Source organism: Ruditapes philippinarum, unplaced genomic scaffold (assembly GCF_026571515.1).
Source record: "Ruditapes philippinarum isolate M1 unplaced genomic scaffold, ASM2657151v2 ctg5149_1_1_1_1, whole genome shotgun sequence".
Taxonomy (NCBI): Eukaryota; Metazoa; Mollusca; class Bivalvia; order Venerida; family Veneridae; genus Ruditapes; species Ruditapes philippinarum.
In genome coordinates, this window is record NW_026857739.1 from 121,131 (window position 1) to 149,118 (window position 27,988).

At 33.6% G+C, this 27,988-nt stretch overlaps 2 protein-coding genes across 2 annotated transcripts; both read right to left on the bottom strand.

Moving 5' to 3' along the window:
• Window positions 1-538: 538 nt before the first annotated feature.
• On the bottom strand, window positions 539-27,988 carry LOC132750777 (ultra-long-chain fatty acid omega-hydroxylase-like). Its single transcript, XM_060740820.1, has 12 exons — window positions 27,970-27,988; window positions 24,946-25,158; window positions 22,484-22,631; window positions 21,764-21,954; window positions 19,179-19,303; window positions 18,429-18,491; window positions 17,189-17,315; window positions 15,853-16,009; window positions 15,205-15,334; window positions 2,856-3,137; window positions 2,145-2,210; window positions 539-1,244 (listed from the first exon to the last, which is right to left on the bottom strand). Exons 2-12 carry the CDS (start codon window positions 25,123-25,125, stop codon window positions 1,142-1,144), a joined length of 1,572 nt encoding a protein of 523 aa, XP_060596803.1. The 5' UTR covers window positions 25,126-25,158; window positions 27,970-27,988; the 3' UTR covers window positions 539-1,141.
• On the bottom strand, window positions 5,710-14,441 carry LOC132750778 (uncharacterized). Its single transcript, XM_060740821.1, has 5 exons — window positions 13,724-14,441; window positions 9,067-9,160; window positions 8,152-8,238; window positions 7,544-7,623; window positions 5,710-5,767 (listed from the first exon to the last, which is right to left on the bottom strand). Exons 1-3 carry the CDS (start codon window positions 13,983-13,985, stop codon window positions 8,154-8,156), a joined length of 441 nt encoding a protein of 146 aa, XP_060596804.1. The 5' UTR covers window positions 13,986-14,441; the 3' UTR covers window positions 5,710-5,767; window positions 7,544-7,623; window positions 8,152-8,153.

Below are 27,988 nucleotides of genomic sequence, written 5' to 3' on the forward strand. Positions count from 1 at the left end.
AAAGTTGACCACCAAAGGAACATTCCTGTGAAGTTTGGATGAAATTGGCTTAGTGGTTTATGAGGAGATGTCATTTAAAGTAAAAGTTTACGGCCGGACGGACGGACGGACGCCGGACGAAAAGCGATCACAAAAGCTCACCCTGTCACTTTGTGACAGGTGAGCTAAAAAACTAAGGGCAATAACTCAAAAATCATGGAGAACAGAGTACTATCATCCAATGTAGTGTCATGTCCAAAGCTTTAGTTTATGAGAAATGGCCCTGACAAAAATGAAATATGAAAATTAACAAAGAGCAATAACTCAACAATTAAGAATTGCAGAGTGACGATTCTTATGTACTGCACTTCGGGTCATTGAAAGAAGCATGCATACCAACTTTGAAGTCAGAAGAAGTCACCATATATTTGTTGTTGAAAGTCAAAGTGACCTTAATCATTGACCTTTTTATCTGAAATGGGTGATTTCAATAAGAACTCTTTGATATGAATCCTTAATTAAAGTTAAATGTAGTAACTTTGTTAGTATTGAAGCTATGTTTACTGGTTCTATAATCGCGCCAACACTGAGAAGGTCATATGATAATATTTCGGCTCAACTGGTAGAGGATGCCTTAAAATGCGCCTCTGTGCACAATTTCAGGTACGAACAGGCAGGCACATGAGTACTGAGTATGACTACCGACATTCTATAACTTAGCTCGATAGCGTTCTAGCTTGACAAATTCCTTGGTAGGACTCGGGAGCTGACGTGCTAATGAATGACCAAAATAAAAAACTTAAAAAATGACAACAACGGCAATGTAAGTACCTGAGTCATGACACTATTGAACATTGGAACATCGGAACAAAAATACAGAACTGTTATTACAAAGACAAGTAAGTTTGAATTACAAGCAAAGATATCAATCTAAAAATGTCGCAAGAGCACTATGTTCTAAGGTAAGCATATATATTAACTGCATAGATTTGATGCATATGAACGTCGCTTTCACATGTCATGTAATCACATATATGTACACAATCATATATTAAGAGTATTTATGAAAATTTGTTCAAGATTGTCTAAAAAATAAAAAAAATCACAGATATTTCGTCAATGGTCAAACACAGATAACTATAAATTCAAAATTTTCCATTTCCTAACTTCTTCTTTTAGCATTTAGCCAAATTCCATCCTCTGTTCTCATCACCACAGATAGACGCCGCTTCACAACATGTCCAGTCTTACATGTAAACGTGTACCTTAATTAGAAAAATATAAAAAAAATACACTCTAAATCAAATTATAATGTAAAAAGTTTTAAACATAATTTTTTTTATTTGAAACCGTTTATTAATAATTTGATGATCCTCTTATTGAGCTAAGAATACAGACTAAAATGTTTTTATATATTATCTATAAACATCTAAATTTGAAGTACATGTACCTTATTTTAGAAATGTTAAGTAATTCTAAACATGCATCATTGTGTATGTTTAAAACTGAATAAAAGGAAAAATATGAAATTATAATCCTTACAAGATCTTTTGACAGGTTATATTACCATGTATAAAAGGTTGTTTGCTATACCACACTTGCCTAATAGCATTGGGCTATATATAATACTTATACCTAGCAATGTTATCTGTTTAAAATCTTTATAACATGACTATGTTAAATGTTAACATCTTAGCTAATAACATGCATTGTTATTGAACATTTTTGCAATGATTTCTGAACACATGGCAAAATAAGTATTATACATACATGTATTAGTTAATGATAGTAATAATCAGTAATAATCGGGGAATATAATATTATAAAGCTGCATGCCCTAAGATTAGTCAAATTTTAATAAAAATATATTAAAATCTTAAGAAAAGTCAAAAGATTCAAGTAACAATTTACATATTATAAGCCATTAAAAACTGATTTTTTAGTATATATCACCATCTTTCTACTACTGCAGTAAGGGCTATTTTTGTATATCTTGACCTGTTTGGGTAAATTATTTGGATTGTTAGTGCCGTTTTCAATGTTTTAACTTTACTTTCTTATTTTTGCACTTCACAATATTTAACTTTTAAATACATTTTCAAAATTTTCATGAAAATAAGCATGAATCTGGTGATATGCTGCTAAATTAAAGATTAAGAAAATACCTGTGTATAAGTCTTGCAACCATAACTTTGATCTCATTCATGGCAAAGTTCTGACCAATACAATTCCTGAAAAAGTAGTTACAAACACATACATATACTTGTATACTGTGCAATCCAACAAGGTTTTATCAACTTCAGATTTTCATCTTGATATCCCTAAACTTGATAATGATCACTTCCAAAAATGGAAGCTGGACGAGTTCACAGAAATAGGGCTAAAAGCTACATTTAATAAAAAGAAACTTACAAGAGGAGGAACAGTACAAATAATATCATATAAATTTACAAGGAACCAAAATGATGCTAGCATATATTTCATAATTACAAAAAATATCTGTTATTAAGTATTTCGTTTGGTTGCGGTTTACGTCACACAAAATAGAGTGAAATAAGAATCCCTAAAGATAGCCCAACGCGGCAAAATTGAAAATGTTGCAGGCTCAGGTTGATTGAGCCTGTTCATGGACGGTACTGTCAAGTGCAAACTACCGTCCACGCCCCCTAGCACCGGCTTAAGCAGAATTCAACATTTAACATGAACTGGTAAAATTTAGACCGTAAAGGTGATGTAGTGCCTTTCAATCTTTTTAGGCACAAACTGACACCTGAGTAGCACCACAGACATGTTGTAAGCTTAGCTAGATAGCTTCCTAGAGAAGAGGAATCCAAATTTCTAATAAAAATTTATAATATCAAAGCAAAGTGTAAAACCTTTGTCCGGCACTAAATGGAAGAAAAGCAAATGGATCCATATCTTTCACTTTGTCAGGAGAGAAGCGTTCAGGTTTAAATTCATTCCTGTCTTCCCCCCATACAGATGGGTTGTGATGTAAATTGTAAATATCCAGAGCTATACTGGTGCCTGCAGGTATTTTGTAGCCTTCCAATTCAATATCTTCTGTGACTTGGCGTTGTATAAAGAAAACAGGGCAGTGAAGACGAAGTCCTTTCTTTATACACTGAGTTAGGTAATCAAACTTTGATAGATCCTTCCTATAAAGCAAAGAGGACAACAAAATAAGCTTACAAGTGGTACACCCATACCAATGTAAAGGACACAGTTAAAATAAATCGTGACACTTGTGTTTCAGCACCATCATACTGTACACATAGTTACATGTATACTAAAATTGTTTTGTCTTTCTTGTAACTAAGCTGTACAGTTAAATAAACAAAATTTGAATGCTGGTCGTATATGATATGAAATGTTAAAACCGAAGAAAGGCCTGATCCACAATAATTAGGTTTAGCTGCGGACAACTTTATAATTAGTTTCATACTTTCAATTGTGCTCATGAAAATATTGTAATTTTCTCATTTTACTGAGATATATATATATACGAATATCATATTTACTCCAAACAATAAATTTTCCATCTTCCAACCTTACCTTTTTTACATTCTAACTACATTGAGATCTTAAGGATGTAGGAGCGTTTATATTAATTTTGTAAAATGTTTTGATTGTCTTAGTATTTCTCATGCTGAGAGACTATTTCATATCATTGAAAAATATGCAAAGAAAAAGATGGGTCACCGTGATTTTTTTTTAGATATGCCATGTTTTGTCAAACTACCGTAATGGCAAGGCTTGAAAAATTGTTCAGTCCTTCATATTAGGGTATATTTATATATTTTTGACTGATTCAACTAAAATACCACAACTGGAACTGGTACAGATTTATTTCACAGCTTTATACAATAGTTTACACTATTAAACAGATTATAGATCATAAAACTGGTAGAATGTTTGAAAAATTCATCAACAAAATTAAATAATCTGTATCTGCTATAACTATTAAAAACACTGTTTTCCGTATATGGGTAGTATTTAAAAAATCTCATTTTTTTCTTAAAAAACTATTTTTATATGCGTGTTCTTAAAGTATGATGTGGACAATGACTTTACCAAAAGTTTTAAATAATCAAATTGATATGTCACCGTGGAAATTTTTTCATTATGCAGACTAAAAGAGTAGCACTTTTATTTACAAAATTTACTTATTTAAAGGTGAGACAATTTAACTTTACCATCCAAATAAGAGTTTTACTTAACATTTGGATTATATCAGTTAAAATTGTTGTTACATTTAAATATTACAACCATAACAACAGTCAAATATATGTTTCAATTTTAATTTTTGCTTCTTACTGACATAATTAAAGTATACCCCACCCACTTTTTAGCATAAAAATCACTTTTCACAAAAAAATAATCAAGACTGCTTATAGGCAGCATATTTCTCTTTTAATTGTGGCATGGAGAAATGATGTATATTGTAAGGCTATTTGTCCGTCTGTCAGTCTTTTTGTCTCCCTTATTGTCACACCTACCGTAAATATCTCAATAGCTAAAAAGGCCTAAAAATTCGCAACTTAGCGAAAAAGTAGCTTTGATGTAGGGAGAAAGATTTTTATGCATTTAAACTATCTGTTCTTCAACTTAGCAGAAAGATGGCTATATGTATGGCAGAAAAAAACTTATTGCACTTATAGGTATGTCTATTTGCACATCAGTCTGTTTTTTGTCTTTAAGTCATACCTAAATATATTGATGGTACTGAGGCCTAAAAATACAAAACGTAGCAGAAAAATAACCCTCGAGCTAGATATTCCAGTCTGTACCGACAGTCTGTGTAAGATCCTTATAATATGCGCCCTTAACAAAGTGGAAAAACTTTAAATAGAATATAATGATCACAGTGTTTTGACAGAATTCACTAAATGTCACATTAGACACTGACAACAAAAAATGCCCAATATCCTTCAGGAAATAAATAGTATAATCCTTGTAAGTAGATTTTGTAAATGTTCAAGAATTTCATTTACTATAAATGAGATGGATATAGTCAGCAACATCTGTAATTATTCTTTCAGATTTTGTTACTCGAACTTTACCATAAGACACCTCTGACAATAGCCTTCTCAAACCATCAGTTCCGTTACGTTTATATACAATACATAAATGGCAAAACTTGAGACCACTTCCAGCAATCAACCTTGCAATACCCTTGCTGATAACTTTCTTATCAATTATTGATTGTAAAGACGCGATGTTTCTGGAGATATTGCAGGCATATTCATATGATTGAACTGCTTTTTTTAAAACTAAATGACAGTTCTGTTTTAACATTTTCATCTGAATGCACAGAATTTACCAAAGTCTGCAACGCAATAACATCTTCTTGTGCATTGTGAGCAGTATATGAATTCCCAAGTAAATTCCGCACTAATGCCCTCTGCTTGTAAGAGATCAGGATATGTTTTTTTGAAAAATTTTAACCTGTCCATAAAACCTTGTACACACTTCTGAAGGTAATGGTATTTATTGCAGTTGTACACAGCATGCAGGAGAACTTTGCAGTCAAAGGATTTGATGTTATGTCCTACTAATATTACTGGTAAACTGGAACACTTCTGCAAGAAATCAAAGAACCTGCCTAGAGCTTCATTTATACACATGTAATCAATTGGTTTGCCTTTGTAGAACATGGACTGGCCAGCTATGGACAAACCAGTCACTTCTTTTGCCTTTTGTGACATTTTCCTTTGTGGCATTACATATGTAGAAAATGTACTGGAATCATGTACAGCTGCTATCTGAGTAATATGTGATGTTCGTTCTGAAATAGACAAAGAAAGTGATAAAAGATAAGAAATACAAATTAACAAGGGCAACATTGTCACAATATACCCCTGTCACAAAAGCTTTTCAATATAAATGAAAGACAACACAATCATATTTAAGATTGGCTGTGTGCCAGGCTCTAAGCTCATAGATAATTTCAAACTATAAAGAATTATGTTATATTTATTAAGCTGCATACTGTCACATACTATCAAACAATGTGTAAATTTGTTTACCTATTCTGAATAAAATAATACAAGAGCCCGGTTTGAGCCGGGTGATGCTCCCCGAATAGGTTTTGGACACAGGAAAGAACACCTCTTGTAGTTTCAGAGTTATGTCCCTGGAAAAAGTTCAAAGTGCAATAATTCCAAAATAAGGCAAGGCAGAGTTACTGTTCTTAGCACTGCACTTCTTATCAATGTGATCTATCAACCTACAAAGTTTCTTGATGATATCTCTTATGATTTCCGAGTTATGTCCCGGGAAACTTCAAAAAGTAAAAATAAACAAAGGGCAATAACTCCAGAATTAGTCAAGGCAGTATTATGATTCTTGTGCACTGCACATCTACCCATTGAGATATATTTACCTACAATGTTTCATGTTGATATCTCTTATAGTTTTACAGCTATGTCCTGGACAAGATTTTTCTAAAAGAGGAGATAATTAAAAAATGAGGCTTAACAGAGTTATGGTTCTTTTGCACTGCACCTCTACTCAATGAGATCTACATGTATCTACCTACAATGTTTCATCTTGATATCTTTTTTTTTTTTTTTTTAATTGCGTTTATTTGAAGTCGCCGCCGGAAAGCCCATATGGGCGACCGTACACTCAAGTCGGGTCATCCTAAAGCGTCCCGCCGAGATTTTTCGTTGATTTTTTCCAGCTTTATTGGTGGAGGAAGACCCCAGGTGCCCCTCCGGGCATTATTTCAGGCATTAGCGGGCACCTGGGTAGAACCACCGACCTTCCGTAAGCCAGCTGGATGGCTTCCTCACATGAAAGATTTCGACCCGAGTGAGGATCGAACCTACAGTGGTGAGGGACCTGTGATCTCAAGTCAGCGACTTTTTTGATATCTCTTATAGTTTTAGAGTTATGTTCCGGACAAAGTTCAAAGTGTTAAAATAAACAAAGGGCAATAACTCCAAAATTAGGACAAAAAGAGTAATTGTTCTTATGCACTGCACATCTACTCATTGAGATCTATTCACCTACAAAGTTTCATGTTGATAACTCTTATAGTTTTAGAGTTATGCCCCGGCCCATTCCCCCGCCCCCCCTGACAAGATTTTTCTATAAGGGGAGATAATTCAAAAATATGGCAAAATAGAGTTATGGTTCTTTGACACTGCACTCCCCCTCAATGCCCTCTACCACTGTATGAAGTTTCAACAAATTATCTCCAAGGGTTTTCAAGTTATGCTCCGGACAAGACAACGGATGGACAGACAGACGGACGGACAGACAGACAAGGCGCCGACTATATGCTCCCCCGAAATTTTTCGGGGAGCATAATAATGCTTGCGACAGGCTTGCATAATGTAATTTTATTCAACAATAAATTCAGTATTGAACTTATACTCATTCAATTATGCTTTATATAACAAGAAATTGTTAGGCCTACACCCTTGTCAACAGTCAAAACAGTCAACCTTAAAAGACAAATCAACAAAGTGCTACAATTCAAAACTTCTGGTACTCAGACTGTTGACTTTTTTCATATCACAAGTAATTTTGTTATATTGTATTTTGGAATGCCTACCTGAAAAACTACCATATGCCTTCCCACTCCCTCTTTTCTGCCACCCAGCATCCACACTGACTTCAATTTCATTTTTCTGCCTACATCGAAAAAAACGTAAACTCATAGCAATACTTGAAATTGATAGCTTATATAAAACATGTTTCATAACATATAAAATCAGTGAATTCTGAAATGTAAGAAGAACAAAAGGTTTAACTTAAAATCATAGTTATGTGAGCTGCAACCTAACTTTATTGTTTAGAAACTATACAAGAGCCATAACCATACATGGACAATGCTTATTATAATAAAAAAATGTTTTAGAGAAATCAAATTCATAAATAAATGACATAGCTGAAATTCAGTAATTTAACCTTTAATGTCAAGGTCATTTATATGTCAGTAAAGTACAGTTAAATAAACATCAAGGTTTTTTCCTGAATGATGCTGTTTCTGAATATGAAGTCAATACATTCACAAATAACAAAATTATAGCCAGTTACAGCAAGAATAAGATAATTTAAAATAATTTGACCAGTCAAGGGTAATGAATGTCTGGTTACAGTCAACTTATAGGCATTGGAGAAATTAACAGGAAGTTAACTGTGTAACAATTAATTTCTTACTCTCAATTCAAGTTAACTTCCTGTTGCAAATACTTCTCAGTTCTGGCTTTGGCAACATCCTCTAATGCCTGTCCAGCTTCATTCTGTCTGAAAATAAAAATGTTTTTATGTTAAAGCAACTATGTTGAAAAGAATAATTTGTTTATTTTCATAATTTGAATAAAGGACATAATAACATTAACTACCAATGTTATAAGTAATATATGTGCAGCTAAAATGATTCATTTCAACACTACTACTATTAAACCTGTGTAGCAGGATGGAAACAAAGGATGCTCCCCAAATTAAACACACAGGAGATTAGTAAACTGTACAAAATTATTACTGTTCATTGTGATTAATATTTGCATGTATACTTGTTTACTTATACATGTTGTATACATGTACTATAATATGGTGGTTAATTTTCTGTAAGTGGTTGCCTGTAATAGTCTGGGCAAAATTTACAGTTAGAAATGTATAAAACTGGACTGGACAAAAATTACAGCTAAAAAATGTATAAAACTTGCATATCTTTTAAAAAAATTCAGTGGATCAGATCATGATACAGTCATATTAATATGAACAGTTCCTCTTGGTAGAGTTATGTTTCCTATAAATATCCAATGAGTTCCACTGGAACTGTTCCAGTCATTGGTTGCTTCCTGAGAAGTAGCCATAAAAAACAATCTTAAATCTGAAAAGGCTTGAATGGGCATATATTTGTGTAAAAGTACTGCACTAAAAAAAGATTCTACTATGCCCAGCTCTCTTTGGTCCTAAGGAAATCTTCCTATGACTTTTTTATAATATCAAACAAGCAGATGCTCTGAAAAAAATTCAGATGTTATTGGTAGCATAAAAGCAATGTAAGTATTTAACATCCACATAAGTCAACAAAAACTAAGTTACATTTCATACAGTACATGTACCTACCTCCTAACAAGCAAGGAATGGTTGACAGGTGGAATGTTTAATGCAGATAAAATACTGTTTATCTGTCTAACACCAACTCCAGAATGTGCCATAGCTGAAAAAATGAAAAACAAGGAACATCGCAATGCGATGCAACCAGGTTTTCAGCAAAATATTTCACAGAAGCTTTGTCATGAAGGGGCATTTGTTTTTAATTGAACTTTTAGGAGGAATTATGGCTTTTTTAATATTCCTCAAACAAAAATGATTGAGAAATTTTATGTTGTCTATTCGCCTTTTTTTCCCAAATGTTTTAGAAAGGTAAACAGTACTTTATTTTTGCTTAATTTTTGCATTTTTGTGTCTCTTGTCATTTTCTTTTGTCAACAATATTGGCGTGTGGTGTTTTGTGCGATATCAAGAAAAGTATGTTCACAATTTTAAAAAAATACTTGAATGATGTCTTGGTAGAAACATGGGAATTTAGTGAGCGCCAGGGCACTTGACAAAGCTTCTGTGAAAGTTTGGTCAAAATCCATTGAGAAATGTAGGAGAAGTTGCGCACTGTACAAATTGTTCACTATATATAAAAAAATATACAAAGGGCCATAATTCGGTCAAATATTATCCAATCACAAAACCCTGACAATATGTGCCAGGCACTTGATAACAAAGCTTCTAAGAAAGTTTGGTCAAAATCCGTTGAGAAATGTAGGAGGAGTTGAGCACAGAAGAAATTGTTCTCTATATATTCTGTATAAGGAAAAAATATACAAAGGGCCATAATTAGGTCAAATATATACCAATTGCAAAACCCTGGCAATATGTGACAGGGCACTTGATGACAAAGCTTCTGAGAAAGTTTGGTCAAAATCCGTTGAGAAATGTAGGAGGAGTTGCGCACAGAAGAAATTGTTCACTATATATTTTATATAAGGAAAAAAAACAAAGGGCCATAATTCGGTCAAATATTATCTAATCGCAAAACCCCGACAATATGTGCCAGGGCACTTGATAACAAAGCTTCTAAGAAAGTTTGGTCAAAATCCGTTGAGAAATGTAGGAGTTGTGCACAGAAGAAATTGTTCACTATATATTCTATATAAGGAAAAAAAACAAAGGGCCATAATTAGGTCAAATATATACCAATTGCAAAACCCTGGCAATATGTGTCAGGGCACTTGATGACAAAGCTTCTGAGAAAGTTTGGTCAAAATCCGTTGAGAAATGTAGGAGGAGTTGCGCACAGAAGAAATTGTTCACTATATATTTTATATAAGGAAAAAAAACAAAGGGCCATAATTAGGTCAAATATTATCTAATCGCAAAACCCCGACAATATGCGCCAGGGCACTTGATAACAAAGCTTCTAAGAAAGTTTGGTCAAAATCCGTTGAGAAATGTAGGAGGAGTTGTGCACAGAAGAAATTGTTCACTATATATTCTATATAAGGAAAAAAAACAAAGGGCCATAATTAGGTCAAATATATACCAATTGCAAAACCCTGGCAATATGTGTCAGGGCACTTGATGACAAAGCTTCTGAGAAAGTTTGGTCAAAATCCGTTGAGAAATGTAGGAGGAGTTGCGCACAGAAGAAATTGTTCACTATATATTTTATATAAGGAAAAAAAACAAAGGGCCATAATTAGGTCAAATATTATCTAATAGCAAAACCCCGACAATATGCGCCAGGGCACTTGATGACAAAGCTTCTGTGAAAGTTTGGTCAAAATCTGTTGAGAAATGTAGGAGGAGTTGCGCACAGAAGAAATTGTTTACGCCCGCCCGCCCATCCGCCCGCCCGCCGACATACCTCAATCTAATAACCTTCGGAAAACCTGGTTAATAAAAATTGTATAATTATGTACTAAATTAAACAACTGAAATAACACTAAGCAATTAATAAATTGGGTATTTCAAACTAAATGGTACTTTGAATAATAATGACAGCTTTGCTTCTTTTTATTCTATAACAAGGCCTGTGCGACAAGGTTTGCATAAGGTTAATACATATTTATTATTATCTTGATTAATTAAATGAATAGTCAATACTAATAATAGCTCATTTTCAAACATGGCAAATGTGCACTAACCATTGATTAATGCCACAGTTTTATGATAAATTTGGAGTGTATGGGCTATATCATCATGATACCTGAATATTGTCTTAAAGACGCCATGTGATATAAACACGTGTATTCAAAAATCATTCTGGTGGGGGAAAAAAACAACAACTATACTGTTGACTAGACTGTACATGTAGCACTGGCTTCATTTAGGCAGGGCTATTTTCACAGGTTAGGGAAGCTGGCCTTCCATTTATTTTGGGGTAAATAAAAAAGTATATAATGGTATTTTTAAAAGGAGAACAAAAAACTTTTTATTTATTACAAAGAAATAACATTGTTTATTTTATTTTTATTTAAATAAGGCCAAAAAAATAGAGTTCGTTATTACACTCCCAGGCATTAGGTGAATTCCCCAGAGCTAGAGTCACAGTACCTCACAGTGCTCTACCAGCCTGATGCTTGACCAATACTTCTATTTGTGTACGCTTTATGCATTTAAGTGGAAAAACCCTGGGAGTTTGTGTGTGCTTTTTGTACCTGACCTGTAACCTTTACACCATGTACAAGTACCCCAAGTTTGGTAGAAGATTGGCCATTTTGCAGACAATATTAAATAGTACAAAAATACATTTCTAGCACTAGCAGTAAAAACTATTTAAAACACTGAAATAATGATAATTTAGGACAAAGGTGGACAATACATTGTTAAATTGCCTTTACTCTTATGATTCCAATTGATTTCCATAGGAAAGGTGCCAAAAATTCATCAAAACCCTGCTTTCCATAAAAGACAGGGGCTATGAACTGAAGAACATGTAAACAAATATGGCAGCTGTACGGAAACAAATCGGGAAGACGCCACAAGAAGCGTAGACCATTTGAGCCGCGTCATGACAAAACCAACATAATGCGTTTGCGACCAGCATGAGCATCCACGCAGACTGATCAGGATCCATGCGTTTGGCTAATACCAACTCTATTACAAGTAGAGAAACTGATAGCGAACAACATGGATCCTGATCAGACTGCACAGATGCACAGGCTGGTCTGGATCCATGCTGGTCGCAAGCCCGTTATGTTTGTTTTGTCGTGTCACGGCTCATTTGTATATTACACACTTAACTATGTTTGCAGAGTGACTTTAGTAAGAAAAATATGAAAATAAGTAATCTCAAACAACCCAGTATATGTTAATTCCAAAACTCTTATAAACACTTTATTCGTCAATGTAAAGCATTTCCTTCATATCATATTTGCTCTCATATTTACATCTACATGTATAGATGGAAACAAGACAACCTACCCCCCAGACGATTCACCCCCAAAAAACCAAGACAACTCAACCCTCAAGACAGTTAACCCCCCAAAATAGATAAGACAATTCACCCCTCATGTTTATTGTTACAAAAATCAAAAAGTCATTTCTTTTGGAGGAAATAAAGATATTTATTTTTATTTAATAGTCTTGATATTTTTATTGTTTATATAATGCAAACATGTACAACTGTCTGCAGGAATAATTTAATTATCCATTATCTTAAAGTGCTGAAAAACATATTGTTTATTCTACATCCACTCTTTCAACACCTTGCTTTATAATCAATTAAGGATGAAATAAAAAAGTGTTAAGGGATAAAGGGCTATTAAAAGTATACAAACATCCACTCGAAATGTCATATTTCACAAGAAAGCATGTCTTGAATGGCTTCTCAAAAAAATTTAATTGGTCGCGCGTGCACAAAATTTATTTGTAGATAATGTGTCATAAGCATCCAATGAGTTGTTAGAATGAAAGAGATTTAAGAGCAAATGATTATCACATGTTAATATCTTTGATATGTCATCTTATATTAATATAGTTGTTTGATAGCACTTAAACAAATGAGCCGCGTCATGACAAAACCAACATAATGGGTTTGCGACCAGCATGGATCCAGACCAGCCTGCGCATCCGCGCAGTCTGATCAGGATCCATGCTGTTCGCTTACCAACTCTATTACATGTAAAGAAGCTGATCCATGCTGGTCGCAAACCCATTATGTTGGTTTTGTCGTGACACGGCTCAAATTAAAACAAATTTATGGTGAATTTGTAATTTTTACAGTTTTTATGTAAAATAATATGTAAAAATATTAACACATAGTAACAAATATTATTTTGAAGTAATAAATTATAATAATTAATTTAAATATGACTAAATATTTTATGAATTTTAATTATGTAAAGAAACACAAGAAATTTGTTTATTGCATATTCTAATTTTAAGATAACTTTCATCAAAATTTAAATTAAAGAAATGGGGGGTGAATTGTCTGTGTCATTTTTCCAATAATGTGGGTCGAAATGTCTGGTGGGTGAATTGTCTTTGATACCTGAAAAATATAGTGGTTTTCTACCCTATATACAACTCTGTGGTAAATTGTATCCTGACCTGTGTAATTTAAGCTTCAGCTTATTGTGAGTTTGAAAGGGCTAGCTTTGTCACAAAAATATTAAAAATTTAGAATGAATATTAAAATAACCATTGCAAACCAGTTCTATGAAGTAAAGGGTTAATTGATAAAATACAGTTATTTTGAAATATAATTTTCAAAAACACAACTTACCAATTGCAAGCTTTGTGTTCATGTCGTAGACTTTCCCATGCTTACGACCAGTGTGCACACGTTTGACTTTGCCGCACTTCTGACAAGCGATGTCAAGTACACTGGCAAGCCCAAAGTTCTTACTGTTTACTGTGTTTTCCAGATATAAAGGGCTGGCACAGGCAAAACATGACTTTAAACCTTCAGATAATGTGTCAAGTTCCACAATTCTCCTTCCAGTTTTCCAGGCTTCCTCTGTTGTAAAATACTCGTATTCCACCATGTCCACATCTATCAACTTTTCCTGAACCCTAAAGTCCGATGGCTATGTATAATTGTGATCATAAGATCTTCTTTCGACTATCGGCACATGTTCTAAACATGGTGTTACCTGCTTAAGATTACGTTTATGAAATCTTCCGCATTTCTTTCGAGAGGTATTTCGTACTTCGTCTAAAGTAGCCAGAAACAAGGAAGTCAATGTAGACAGGCGCATGTTTGGGTATTATTATTTTAAAACAAAGCGCCACGGTGATGCATGTACCGTATATCGTTATTTGTTGTCGTAAAAAAAATCAATTGATAGGAACATTTATCTCTTCAAATTTAAATGGGTATCACGCCTGAATAATTAAAACATACTTGCCTGTCTAATATTATCGGTAGAATATCTTACACATTAAAAAAATGGTTTACGACATTGTTACTGAACTACCGTAATTTGTAAACGCTCCTACATCCTTAAGTATGTTTAGCCTTTAAAATGTAAAAGAGTGTAGTGTAGTATAATTGAGATTATTGCATCTATATTTCAAAGATATAAATGGTTTAAAATTCATGCAAAAAATGAGCATATTGAATTCATCACCACACAAGATTTTTCAAATATATCTTCTTTTAGTTTCTTCTAAATATCAGGAAAATACAAGAGTACTTAAGACATTTATGAATTTGTAATATAATTCATGTACTAGTATATTTTTCCATGTACATAATTATGATTATGTTTACAAAAACGATATTTCAAAGAAGTAAAACTTTGACAACTATACAAATTTATCAAGAAAACTAGACCTGTCAGTAGGACAGGCTGATATTCTCAGTGCTTGATAGATAAATAGGAACCTGGATAATCTGGAATTATGTATGTTCAAAAAGGGCCATAATTCTGCCAAACACCATATCAGAGATATAATTCTGCCAAACACCATATCAGAGTTATGGCCCTTGAAGAGTTACCTCCTATAATTGCCAAATAAACATGTGAAGCTTCAACCAATTGCGTTCAGTAGTTTTTGAGAAACCAACTTGCATATAAAAAATAACCAAAGAGTGACATAGACAATGACATCAGGATACATACAATAGCTCTTCCTATTCTTTAAATAGGCGAGCTAAAAAAATGTACAATACAAAATATATGAACGGTAATGAATAAATTAATATATGAACAGTAATGAATAAATTATCAAATTTTATATTTTCAACTGATCTGTACCCACCATTCAATATTATCATTGTCCCGACCTTCTATTATAGCATCAACCTCCTTCTGGCATTCCTCCTGTATTTCTGGATGTCGAGCCAATTCATACAGTATAAAACTAATAGCAGAACTTGTTGTATCATGCCCTGTAATATACAAACATGAGTTGTCTGTAAGACAGCACTCTCATCTACTTAGCTTAACAGTAAGAAAAGGGCTTTACACTGTAAAACAGTTAATTGTAACTCAAAATTATGCAACCTGTGTTGCAGCAAAGATATACATATCTAGCAAACACATCAAAAATTACTGTTTATTTGCGTATTACATCATAATTTTCACTAAACATCATGCAATAGTATCCTTTGATGTCACAAAATTAAAACCAGAGTTTGTGTTAAAATTACAACTTTTAGCAACTTATTATTCAAGTAGCTATTGTCGTGAAATTATAGTGCTCTGTAATTCGCTGATCATATTGCCATGGTGATTGGAGCTTTGTGAATATTACTTTTATCATGTTTTTTAATTTAGAAATATGTAGCAGAATAAATACTTAAGAAAAGTATTCAATCATCATATTGATATGACTGCTTATTATATTTTTATAGCCTTGTCTACTAACTTTCAGAACAGCCCTTATATTATTTATTTTATTCCATACCTTCAAATAAGAATGTATCAACTTCATTCCTTATTTCTAGGTCATTTAAACCTTCACCATTATCATCTCTGGCTGTAAGAATTATATCGAGAAAGTCTAGACTTCTTTTACTACCTGATTTTCCAGCCTTGCTTTGATTGGGCAATCCTTGCTGCTTCTAAATAAAGGAAAAATGGAGAAATTAAAATGATAATTTATGAATATAACATTTAACTACAAAACCATATCTCGTTCTCTTATAAATACATGTACATATATATATAGATTTCCAGTCATCAGTTTTATCTGAACTACAATCAATCCTTGTATTATCTACAAATGAGTTGATATGTTGCATTAAATATGGTAAACATAATCAAACAAGGAAAGGCGGCATTCAATGAACGCAATCCCACACGACCCAGCAACAGAAAGTCTAGGCTTCTTTTACTACCTGATTTAACAGCTCTGTTTTGATTTGGCAATCCTTGCTGTTTAAATAAAGGAAAAATAGAGAAACCCTTAACCTTTACTAATGCTAAATATCATATAAAATGAGCTTTTCTATCTTTCAATCTGGACTAAACCAGTCTAAATTCTTCCAAAAAATTTCAAAAAAAAGTACTGATTGAAAATTGAACAGTGCAAACCACATTACATGATACAGATAGTCTGATAGGCTTCCAGGCAAGAGCTTAGGGTATCTTACTTCCAGGCAAGAGCTTAAGGTATCTTATTTCTAGACAAGAGCTTAGGGTATCTTACTTCCAGGCAAGAGCTTAAGGTATCTTATTTCTAGACAAGAGCTTAGGGTATCTTACTTCCAGACAAGAGCTTAAGGTATCTTATTTCTAGACAAAAGCTTAGGGAATCTCAATTCCAGACAAAAAATATTTTAAAAGATTCACTTTAAAGATGCATCTTTAGCTTCTTAACCTTCTATTGTATTTGGGTTTTTTAGAATATCAAACATAAATTTTATCAAAGTACTAAGGAGGATCATGCCTGTTAAGTTTGGCCCACATCTTTGTGTAGTTTATTGTTGGTTAATGATAAGAACCTTGTCACCTTAGTGCAGTAACAGCGTAATTCCTTCTAAATTTAATAGGAGTTAACCAGTTATTGCACTAAGGTGACTAACTGAGGATTTATTTGCAACACTTTGTGTACTTTGACCTATGACAAGCTAAATATGCACCAACCTCTCGTGAAGTGTACATTTTTATGCTTTTTATCAGTAATCTTTTACTTAAAACTGGCAATGTTTTAAAACAAGTGACTAAGTAATGACTTAAAAACCATAAATACAAAATTATATTAATATAATTGATGAAAATCATAGCATTGTCATACATACTATTGCCTGCCTTCTCTTTTCAATAATGTCTTCTGATACCCCGTGAACATACTTGCATAGTTTTAGAAATTTTTTCCCATTCTTTGTAAAGTTGAAATAAATGAAGTCAAATGCATGTACCACTTTTCTGAAATGATATATGCATTAACAAGATATTTATCATGATGCGACTCAATCAACTGCCACATATCACAACAGTCACACTGTCATTATCAAGCAGGCCCTTTTGGTATGAGTATTGTGTTATTAGAAAGTGTCATTGAGTTACAATACTGATATAATACTATGTAAAACCAACTTTTTAAGGTTTTTTTTTTAGGAACAGGCACTTGATCTGCTTGATTTACATTTCAGTTTAAAGCAGCATGCCTCCAGTTACTTGCTAATTATCTTGAAAATTTGAAATTAAAATAAACTAATGTGAACTAAGAATGTAATTTACAGATTGCAAATGGCACTTCAAATCCATGTAAATTACCAAAAAGAGGTTAAAGTATCTCAGTACATTTTTCTATTCAAATATTTTTGCTTATCTAGAGGCATGTAGCATTAACTTTTTACATAAGGAAAGGAGAAGAAAAGTCCATATGTATACTATCCTATGTTTTAATATTTCAATGTTTATTAGTAAGTTTGAAATTCTGAGGTTGTATTTTAAATCTTTTCAATGTTTCCATTTGAATCCTTACAAATAAATATGGTTGCTATGATACTTAAAGGGAGACACTGGCAAAATTTTCATTTCTTCGTTTTGATTTTTTAATTCATTATTCTGTAAATGTCCTCAAAATGAATACACTAGGCAGTGACAGGGACAAAACTTTTGAATAAAATGGTGGTTTCCTAACTTGACCCCCATTGGTCATGTTACAGTGTTACGATTTCACATTAGTTGTCACAGTGAACTCTGGAAACATTTAAGAACATTTCAAATGAATGACTTAAGACTTGTTTCAATCATACAATATCCACAGTGTCTGTTATTGTAACTTCCAGGGTTTGTTCAAGTTACGTGACTTTTTTAAAACTACTCGGTGATTCAGTCGGCATCTAAATTTCGTTCAACAAATATAGATATATTTACCCTTAAAACCCAAAATATTTATAATTTATACAGAAATTTATGCTGGGACTTTAAAAATGACATTTCAGCGTGATGTGAGCACATAACATTATGATTATCTTAATATTTTGTCATCAATTTGCCTGAGTATCCCTTTAAATAGATGTTTGTACTTACAAAGATCTTGTGATCCATAAATCTGAAAGTTCATGTACAGCTTGGACATATGGATGTTTTTGTCTGAAATAATGACAATGAGATTGATAAGCTGATCCTAGTCAAAGCAAAGCATCCAACATTTTCTTTATCAGAATGAATATTACAATTTATCTTACAAACTATTTACTGGTTGATTTTAATGTCAAGATCATAATCTTGTGGCATCCTTTCAGCTTAACTGAAGGAGGCAGACTTCAGATCTCCCTAAGTGCAGCATGTCTGGGATAAACATACCCCTAAGTAGAACCTGTCCACTGAATTTCCGTAGGCTAGCTGGATAGCTATCTCATTTGAAAAAATCCAAAGTTTCTGCTGTGATTCAAACCCGCAGCAGTAAGGGGCAAATAGTTTTAAGTCATCAACCTTAATAACCAAGCCACATACTCCCCCTTTTATAATGTTGAGCATTAAGATTAACATTACCATATAAGCTTGTTAAACATGACATTAGGCAGCTTTTTCATACCATTTCATAAAGAAGAATCAAGAGGCTAGCATATAGTAACAAAAGGTCAACTAGTCAAAAAGGCATCTGATGATCTGACATCTGTTTGCTCCAACCAATTTAATGATGCAAGGGGCACATGCTATGTGATGTCACTAATGTAGAAAAAGACACTGCATAAAAAATCATTACAGAAGGAAAGATATCATTTCTAATCTCCCTATACTTATGGTATATGGATTAAAAAAAATCAAAGTGCTTACCCTTGTGTTTGGCAGTCAGTATTATATGAAAATGCACATCTTGTAATAATATCTAGAGAACACAATCCTATATGATCAAACACCTCAAAAGCCTCTCCTGTTTCAGCAACCTTTCCAATTTTCTCCTACAATTGAAATATTAATGTTAATACCATTACAGGAAGAACTTGTCGATGTGTCTATAGGATAGAGATGCCTCCACTTTCAGGTGTATTGTTACAAACAAGAGGGTCATGATGGCCTTCATATCGCTCACCTGATTAAAAAGGCTCAATCAAAATTTCTATGATATTTGGAGCAGAATCCCTTTGTGACTGTTAACACGGTTTTTCCAGGATATTTGGATGAAATGAGTAGCCTCTAGAGTGTTAACAAGGTTTCTCCATATTTGCGCAGTGTGACATAGTTTTTGACCCCAGATGACCCATATTGAAATTATTACTTGAAATGATCATAACAACGTTTCTGACCAATTTTCAGGAAAATTTGACTGAAACAATTGCCCCTATTGTGTTAAGAATGTTTTTCACTATTTTGGCTTTTTGACCTAGTTTTTGACCTCATACGAACCATATTTGAACTCGACCTAGAAATCATCAAAACAACCTTTCTGACCAATTTCCAGGATGTTTGGGTCAAAACAGTAGCCTCTAAGTGTTAACAAGGTTTTTCCATATTTGGGCTGTGTGACCTAGGTTTTGCACCCAAGTGACCCATTTTAGAACTTGATCTAGAAATCATCGAAACAAGTTTTCTGACCAATTTCCTGGATTTTTGGAGTTGAACAGTAGCCCCTGGAGTGCTTATAAGGTTTTTTCATATTTGGATTGTGTGACCTAGTTTTTGACCCTTGGGAACCCATTTCTGATCCCATGTGACCCATATTCATACTTGACCTAGAAATTGCCAAAACAACTTTTCTGACTAATTTTCAGGATATCAGGATAACAAGCGGGCCATGATGGCCATGAGATCGCTCACCTGTATATAGGCCCCCTAAGCGGGGCCAGTTTAAACCCCAAGGCTTTTATTTGAACAAACTTGGAATTAAGACACCCATTAGAAGATGTTTCATGATGTTAAGATTTTGCTTTACACAGATAAAGAAAAACAATGATCTTCCCCCCCCACCCGGCAGAGTTAATTCTTACCCAAGGGCTTTTATTTGAACAAACTTGGTAGAAACCTATAAGAAGATGTTTCATGTTAAACATCAAAGCTCTAGCTCAATGGGGTTTTTAACACATATAGTTAAAAACAATGATACCCCTGGGGTGGGGCCAGTTTTAACCCAAGGGCTTTTATTTTAAACAACATTTGTAGACACTTATTAGAAGATGTTTCATGCTTAATATCTAACTCTAGCTATTTGGGTTATTTCAAAGAAGATTTTTTAAGTTTTTACTATATGCATATAGGGAAAATCAATGACCCCCTGGGGCAGGGCCAATTTTGACCCCAGGGCTTTTATTTGAACAAACTTGGTAGACACTCATTAGAAGATGTTTCATGCCAAATATCTAAGCTCTAGCTCTTTGGGTTCTTTTAAAGAAGATATTTAAAGTTTTTTCTTTCGGTTGCCATGGCAACCAGAGTTCTGCATGGAATTATATTCTTTGAACAATTTTTTAAGGTGACCACCAAAGGAACATTCCTGTGAAGTTTGGATGAATTTGGCTTAGTGGTTTATGAGGAGATGTCATTTGAAGCAAAAGTTTACGGACGGACGGACGCGGGACGGACGCCGGAAGAAAAGCGATCACAAAAGCTTACCCTGTCACTTTGTGACAGGTGAGCTAAAAACAGTAGCCTCTAGAGTGTTAACAAGGTTTTTCAATATATGGGCTGTATGACCTTGTTTTTGTCCCAAAGTGACCCATAATTAAACTTGACACAGATATCATCATATCAACCTTTTTGACCAATTTCAGAATATTTGTACTGGAACAGTAGACTCCTCTAGAGCGTTAACAAGTTTTTTCCATATTTGGACTGTGTGATCTAGTTTTTGACCCTTGGAACCCATATTGGAAATAGACCTAGAAATCATTAAAACAACTTTTCTGACAAATTTCCACAATATCATGGTCAAAACAGAAGCCTCTAGAGTGTTAACAAGGTATTTCCATAATTATGATATGTGACCTAGATTTTGACCAAAGGTGACCCATATTTAAACCTGACCTAGAAAGCATCATAATAACCATTCTGACTAATTTCCAGGATATTTTCACGACCTAGAGATTGTCATATCAACCTTTCTGACCAATTTCAAGGATATCTTGATCAAAACAGTAGCCACCAGAGTGTTAACAAGATTTTCTATTTTTAACTCCTGTGGCCTAGATTTTCATCCGAAATCACTTGTGTGCAAACTCATTTGAGCAATTACTAAGACAAACATCCTGACAAAGTTTGATGACAATTTAGGCAAAAATGTGACCACTTGAGTGTTAGCAAGCTAAATGTGGACTTAATTTTCTAGAAATATTTTTTGGCTCATCTGGAGGCATGCAGCTTTAATAATGATATAGAAGGAACCAAGTTAAAAAATTTAAACGGAAAATGTTTTGGAAAATATTTACCAGAAGTATGTCAGTGCATTTGTTGAAGACACCCATGTATGGCTGAAGAATATCAAAATGGAAAGCTGGTGTAAGAAGACGTCTATTTCTTGCCCATTTATCACCATTGGCTATCAGTAAACCCTCCCCTAGCCACTGGAAACCAACCTGATAGGCTGTACCGGGATCACGAGGTTTTCTAGCTACATATGCTAAATAAAAATAAAGTAAGTGTAAAATGATTTGTTTAGTACAATCAACTAGCAAAGCAGGTGGACTAAATGAGTACAATTTTTCACACTTGTTAACTTTTGTTAACTTGCTATTCATTAGATAAACGGTAAAGTATTGGTGTTAAAAGAAGAAGCTGTCCATAAATGTAAACAATTGAACTTTGTAGTCTAGTGGCTACAACTTAACAAATTAAACACAAAATATTATCAAAAGTACAATGTATGGGGGTGTCCATGGCTGAGTGGTTAAGGTAGTAGACTTCAAACCACTTGCCCCTCACCGCTGTGGGTTCAAATCCTTACAAGGACTTTGGATTCTATCATGTGAGGAAGCTATCCAGATAGATTTTGGAATGTTGGTGTTTCTACTCAGGTGCCCGTTTGTGCCTGAAATAATACACGGAAGGACGCCTTGAGGTCTTCCTCCACCAGTAAAGCTGGAACGTCACCATAAGACCTATAATGATGCGGTGTAACGTAAAACCCAATCAAACAAACAAAGAATTACCAGAAGTTCGCATTATTACTCTCATAGTATCTGGATGATGGACTATGACAATACAACGTAGTTTCCCAAACCATACAGTAAACATCTTTGGGAACAATTCTGTGAACGATACTTGGTATTTAATACCTTCTTCTGATGGACCTGGGTGCTACAATTGAAAAATGTAGAGGTTTATGGAAATGATTTAATTTGTTATATTATGGTCCTAAAAACAAACACATTGGCATGCCATTTATAAAAAAAAATGTTATCATGGAAGGGTATAATTAACCTCATTCATGTGAGCCAAGAACCAGACTAATTTACCTTATTCATGTGAGCCAAGAACCAGACTAATTTACCTTATTCATGTGAGCCAAGAACCAGACTAATTTACCTTATTCATGTGAGCCAAGAACCAGACTAATTTACCTTATTCATGTGGCCATATAACCTGAATAGTTTTCGTAATTTATGTAGCCATCTAGTAAGCTCAATAAGTAGAGCAACAGACTGTTAATCGGCGACTCATATTCAATTCCCAGACAGTGCAGGTCATTGTCGTTCATGATTGATCAAGAAATATATATCGTCATTTGCACTATAGCACATAAAGAAGTTATAGGTTCTTTGCAAAGTGAAATCATATAGTACCTGAAGCTTGCTTTAAGTCTGCCCAGAAACAATGAGGTGGCTGAAATGTGCTCTAGTAAATTTAAAGTGGGATGCTGCCATGATCCAGAGGGTAAACTGGTAATACCATGCAACCAAAGAGCAAGTCTAGTTTTTATCACACATGTGGCCAAGAACTGGACTAGGTTATTCATTTTATTCAATTGAGCCAAGCACCAGACTTGTTGTCATTTTTCAGAACCAGACAATTTTACATTATTCATGTGGCTAAAGTACCAATATAGTTTAGCTCATTTATGTTGCCAAAACATCAAACAAATTTACATCATTCATGAGGGCCAAGAGAACCTGAGACTTTTTTACATCAATTAAAGTCATGTGACCAAATAAAAAAGAGGCATGTCAACATGGCCATCCCCTGCCGAATGTGTTTGTTCATTGGAAGAATGTATATGTAGTAGAGCAGAATAACTCAATTTTAAGAGGTCTTTTGGTAATGAAAACTGATGGCTGAAGTGATTACAGATTTGAAACCTATGTGAATACTGATGGCTGAAAATAACAAAGGGCAATAACTGAAAAATAATGCAGAGTAGCTTATCATTCTTGTGTGCTGCGCCCCTCCTCAGCAAAATCTATCCACCTATGAAGTTTCAAGCTGATACCTCAAATACTTTTTGAGATAAGCTCCGTACAAAATAGCATGAAAAAGAACAAAGGGCAATAACTCAAAAACAAGAATGATCCGAGGACAGTAACGCTCGACTATTCGAAAAGTTTTCACAAGTGTGTTTCATTTAGTATAATAATGCTTACCTATATGAATACATAAAATTGTCCGAAAAGGTACAAAGGCTTGTTATTAAGATGTTTTATCAAATTAATCACTGCTTTATTATTATGAATGCATAAAATTGTTCCAAAAAAGGCACAAATCCTTCAATTGTTATGGAGATATTTGCTTAACCAAGAATTTCTAAGTAGAAAAAGGGGCATAATAATGCCAAAAAGCAAATCACAGTTATTGGACTTGTGTCAATAATGTTAGATAATCACAGAGAACAAGCGTGTGAAGTTTCACTCCATTCCCTCAGTAGTTATGGAGATACAAGCTTGCACGCAAAAACTTAACCAAGAATTTCTAAGTCGAAAAAGGGGCATAATCATGCAAAAAAGCAAATCAGAGTTATGGGACTTGTGCCAAGCATGTAAGATAATCACAGAGAACAAGTATGTGAAGTTTCAATCCATTCCCTTCAGTAGTTATGGAGATACCACCTTGCCAGCAAAAACTTAACCACAGGGACGCCGACAAATGGGTGAAAGCATTAGCACGATTATTCTGTGAATAGTCGAGCTAATTATATAGGGAAGAGTTATCATTCTTGCGCACAGCATTCCTCCTCAATAAAATCTATCCACCTATGACATTTCATATTGACATCTCAAACACTTTTTGAGTTATGCTCCACTCAGGTGAAAAATGTATGAAAAATAACAAAGGGCAATAACTCAAAAATTATGAAAGGTAGAGTTATCATTTTGTGCACTGCACACCTCCTGAGTGAGATCTATGCACCTATGAAGTTTCATGTTGATATCTCAAAGGTGAGCTAAAATAACAAGGGCCATAACTCAAAAATTAGGCAGGGTAGAATTATCATTCTTGTGCACTGCACTCCTCTTCAATAAAGTTAATCAACCTATGAAGTTTCAAGTTGATATCTCAAATACTTTTTTAGATATGCTCCTGACAAAAATGTTCGACAGAAGGACGGACGGCCGAAGACTATTTCTATAAAAAATTCAGATTACATAACTTATGTGGCAAAAGAACCAGAATAATTTACCTCGTTCATGTGGCCAAAGAACCAGTGCTTTTCTTTCTTTCCCGGCAATTCATTGTAAACTGCTACCCATCTTTGATATCGTACATACCATGAAATCAGTTGATAACATACTAGAAGGCACACTGTAAGCAGGGCTGATGTCTGGACAGAGGGTGAATCAATGGGTAATGTCTCGAACATTCTGTTTTTTATGCAAAATTTTTTATCATCATTCTGAAAGTAAAGCAGTAACTTATAAATAATAACTAAAGCATGTAATGCAGCACAGTAGATCAGTCCATAATGTTTTTCTTAAAAAGGTAACTTAATCAAGAGTTGTTAATACATAATTCTTAAATTTCTCATTTTTTTGTCTGTTTGGCACATAATAATGAAACCAAAGGAATACGAGGACTCTGCCCGGAAGAATTATAATTTGTAGGTACTCTAAGTACTGAGGTCACAATTATGTTTCTTTAACAGATGGCAGTGCCATTCAAGGGTCTACACTCAATTTTTTCTCATCTCTAAAGTCAAACACACTGGAGGAAGAATAATAATAATTGTAGTAAGGAATACTCCAAGAAAACATAATAATTTCAACTGAATAAAAATAATTCAACAAGTCAGTCTTGTCATATGTGTTCTTTTGTTCAAGCATAAATCAAATCTACAAATAAATAAAGTAATATATAATGAGCAATGAAACCTAAAGGATGGAGACAGGCTTCAGAAAAAAAGTGTAAAAAAAATATAATCTTGTGGCAAGTATGATTTCAATACAGACAGACAGTAGCTATAACTGAGTGGCAAATTATTCTCTCTTGTAAACCTTATTCCAGAATTATAATGTCTGCAACTTGCAACATATTTACCTGATCTTGCACTGTATATAAATATTTTGTATATCCTGTAAATTCTTCCCTTCATACAATCCAAATCTTTCATTATATACAATATACATGACATTGTATAGCAGTATGCCCACTCAATTTCAAATGTACAGGTACATGTGCCCCCGAAATTGGGGGGTACATTTCAAAATCTGGGGGTACACAGAATTTTAAACATGTTTTTGTTTGCAAAGAACATTTGAGTCAACATGATATTAATGAACAGTTGTTTAAATTATATTACTACCCACTAACACAGACACAAACTCTTATCATTTAAGGTAGCAATGTTACAGCCATTACAATAACTGATCTTTTGTTAAGTCCATGCGGTTATTACCAATAACCAAAATTTTGTATATCCTAAATTATGTACATTTATTTCATAAGGTCAATTGTTTATATTTTTATTTTGTATGACAATTGTAAAGTTCACAATTGAAGTTAATTGTTCAAAAGATCAAGTGACTAACTTTCTGTTGATCATTTGTGAACTAAAAATACCTTTTGGCAGTTGTAAATATTCAAAACATTTTTAAAAGTGGAAGAGTTCACATGTATGAATTTAGTAATTTCTTTCTTCAGTGGTTGTCAGTCACTTTTTTATTAACAGTAAAATTAATGCATGTTTCTTCTAAAATTAAGTAAATAAATTTATTTCAACCTCCGTAAATGGTAATATTTTAATGTCTATTTCAAGAATGTTGATGTTGAGATTTTGGGGTCAAGAAAGCAATGCCTAACCTCATATACCAGCTACATGTATAATCAATTGCAGAGTAAAAAATAGAATATCCAAAACTTCAGCATTGTTGCGGTTGCTGAAATATTGTTTATAATGTTAAAAATCAAAACACCCAAGCTTTTATCTGAATTAAATCAGCGTCATGTAATACTCAACATCACTAACTCCGCGTCATCACTTATCTCACGGTAATGGCATATTTTCAATGTGACCAAGTGTTAAAGATGGTCAGAATTGACATATTTTATTCAAACACCTTAACAACAAAGATTTTGTGCAAAAAATAATTTAAATCTATAGATTTTTACGTAAAACGTGAACAACAACATTTTACAAACTTCTGCAAAAAACAACAATAGTCCATTAAATTTTGTGCATACGTCTGGGAAACAATCATCATTTTCTAAATGTTCTTGTTTGTTGAAGAATAAATTTTGAGTTAACAATGTAAGATACTTTTAATATTTAAAATTATGCAAAAATAAAACATAAAGAAATTTTAACTGAAACAATGAAAAAAACTGAAATAAAACCACCATTATCGCGAGTTAAATGATGCATACTGTTTTTCAAAATGGCTGACACCACGGTCTACATCTGACAAATTAAAACTAACATTTTGGATTGAATAATATTGTTTCCTTAATTGTGTATTTAAAAAAAAATGACAAATATACAGTTTATACATTCTTTGTGAGTGTAAGTTTATTATTGTGTCGTCTTTTACTGTTTTGAATGTTAAGTACGGCTGAACTAAGAGGAGCACAGTACTAATTATCTTCGGAACCATGTACTGTAGCTTAAGGTCTCACGTACCTTACAATACTATAACAACTGCTTGCATCAGATGAGAAACAAAAATGTTAAATAGCGGCTTATAAAGTTTTGGAAGCCAGAACTAGGTACTGTAGTGTAGACAATTTAGGTAATTTGGATACCCTCCTTGTCGAGCCTCAGATATTAGTATCTATACAATCAGAAATAAACAAACTAGGTTGATAGTTAGGAGAAGAAACTAGCTGAACTGTGTCAAATTTGTTGGTTTCTAGGTTAAAAATGTTAAAAAAATGCCCGATTGAAGGTCCCCGACCAGTATAGGTCTATGTAACGGTTGTCACATGTTTTTTTGGTCTGGACCCAGCTTTGGTCACAAAACTAACCCTATAGAGTCCTGGCACCGTTACAACCCCCTTTGATTTCAAACGTCAACAATTAAAGCAGCACGCCACCAGATTCATGGTAATTTTCATTTGACAAAGACCTAAATAGATTTTTTTTATCAGCAAATTTATCTGAAATTAAACAGCCATAAACCCGGGTTAGATCTCGATAAAATTCAGTTCGGATTTTTATCGTTTTTATTTGACAAGTCATATTATAGTTCATGTACAGTAAAATGATACGAACTGTTAGATTCAATAAGGTC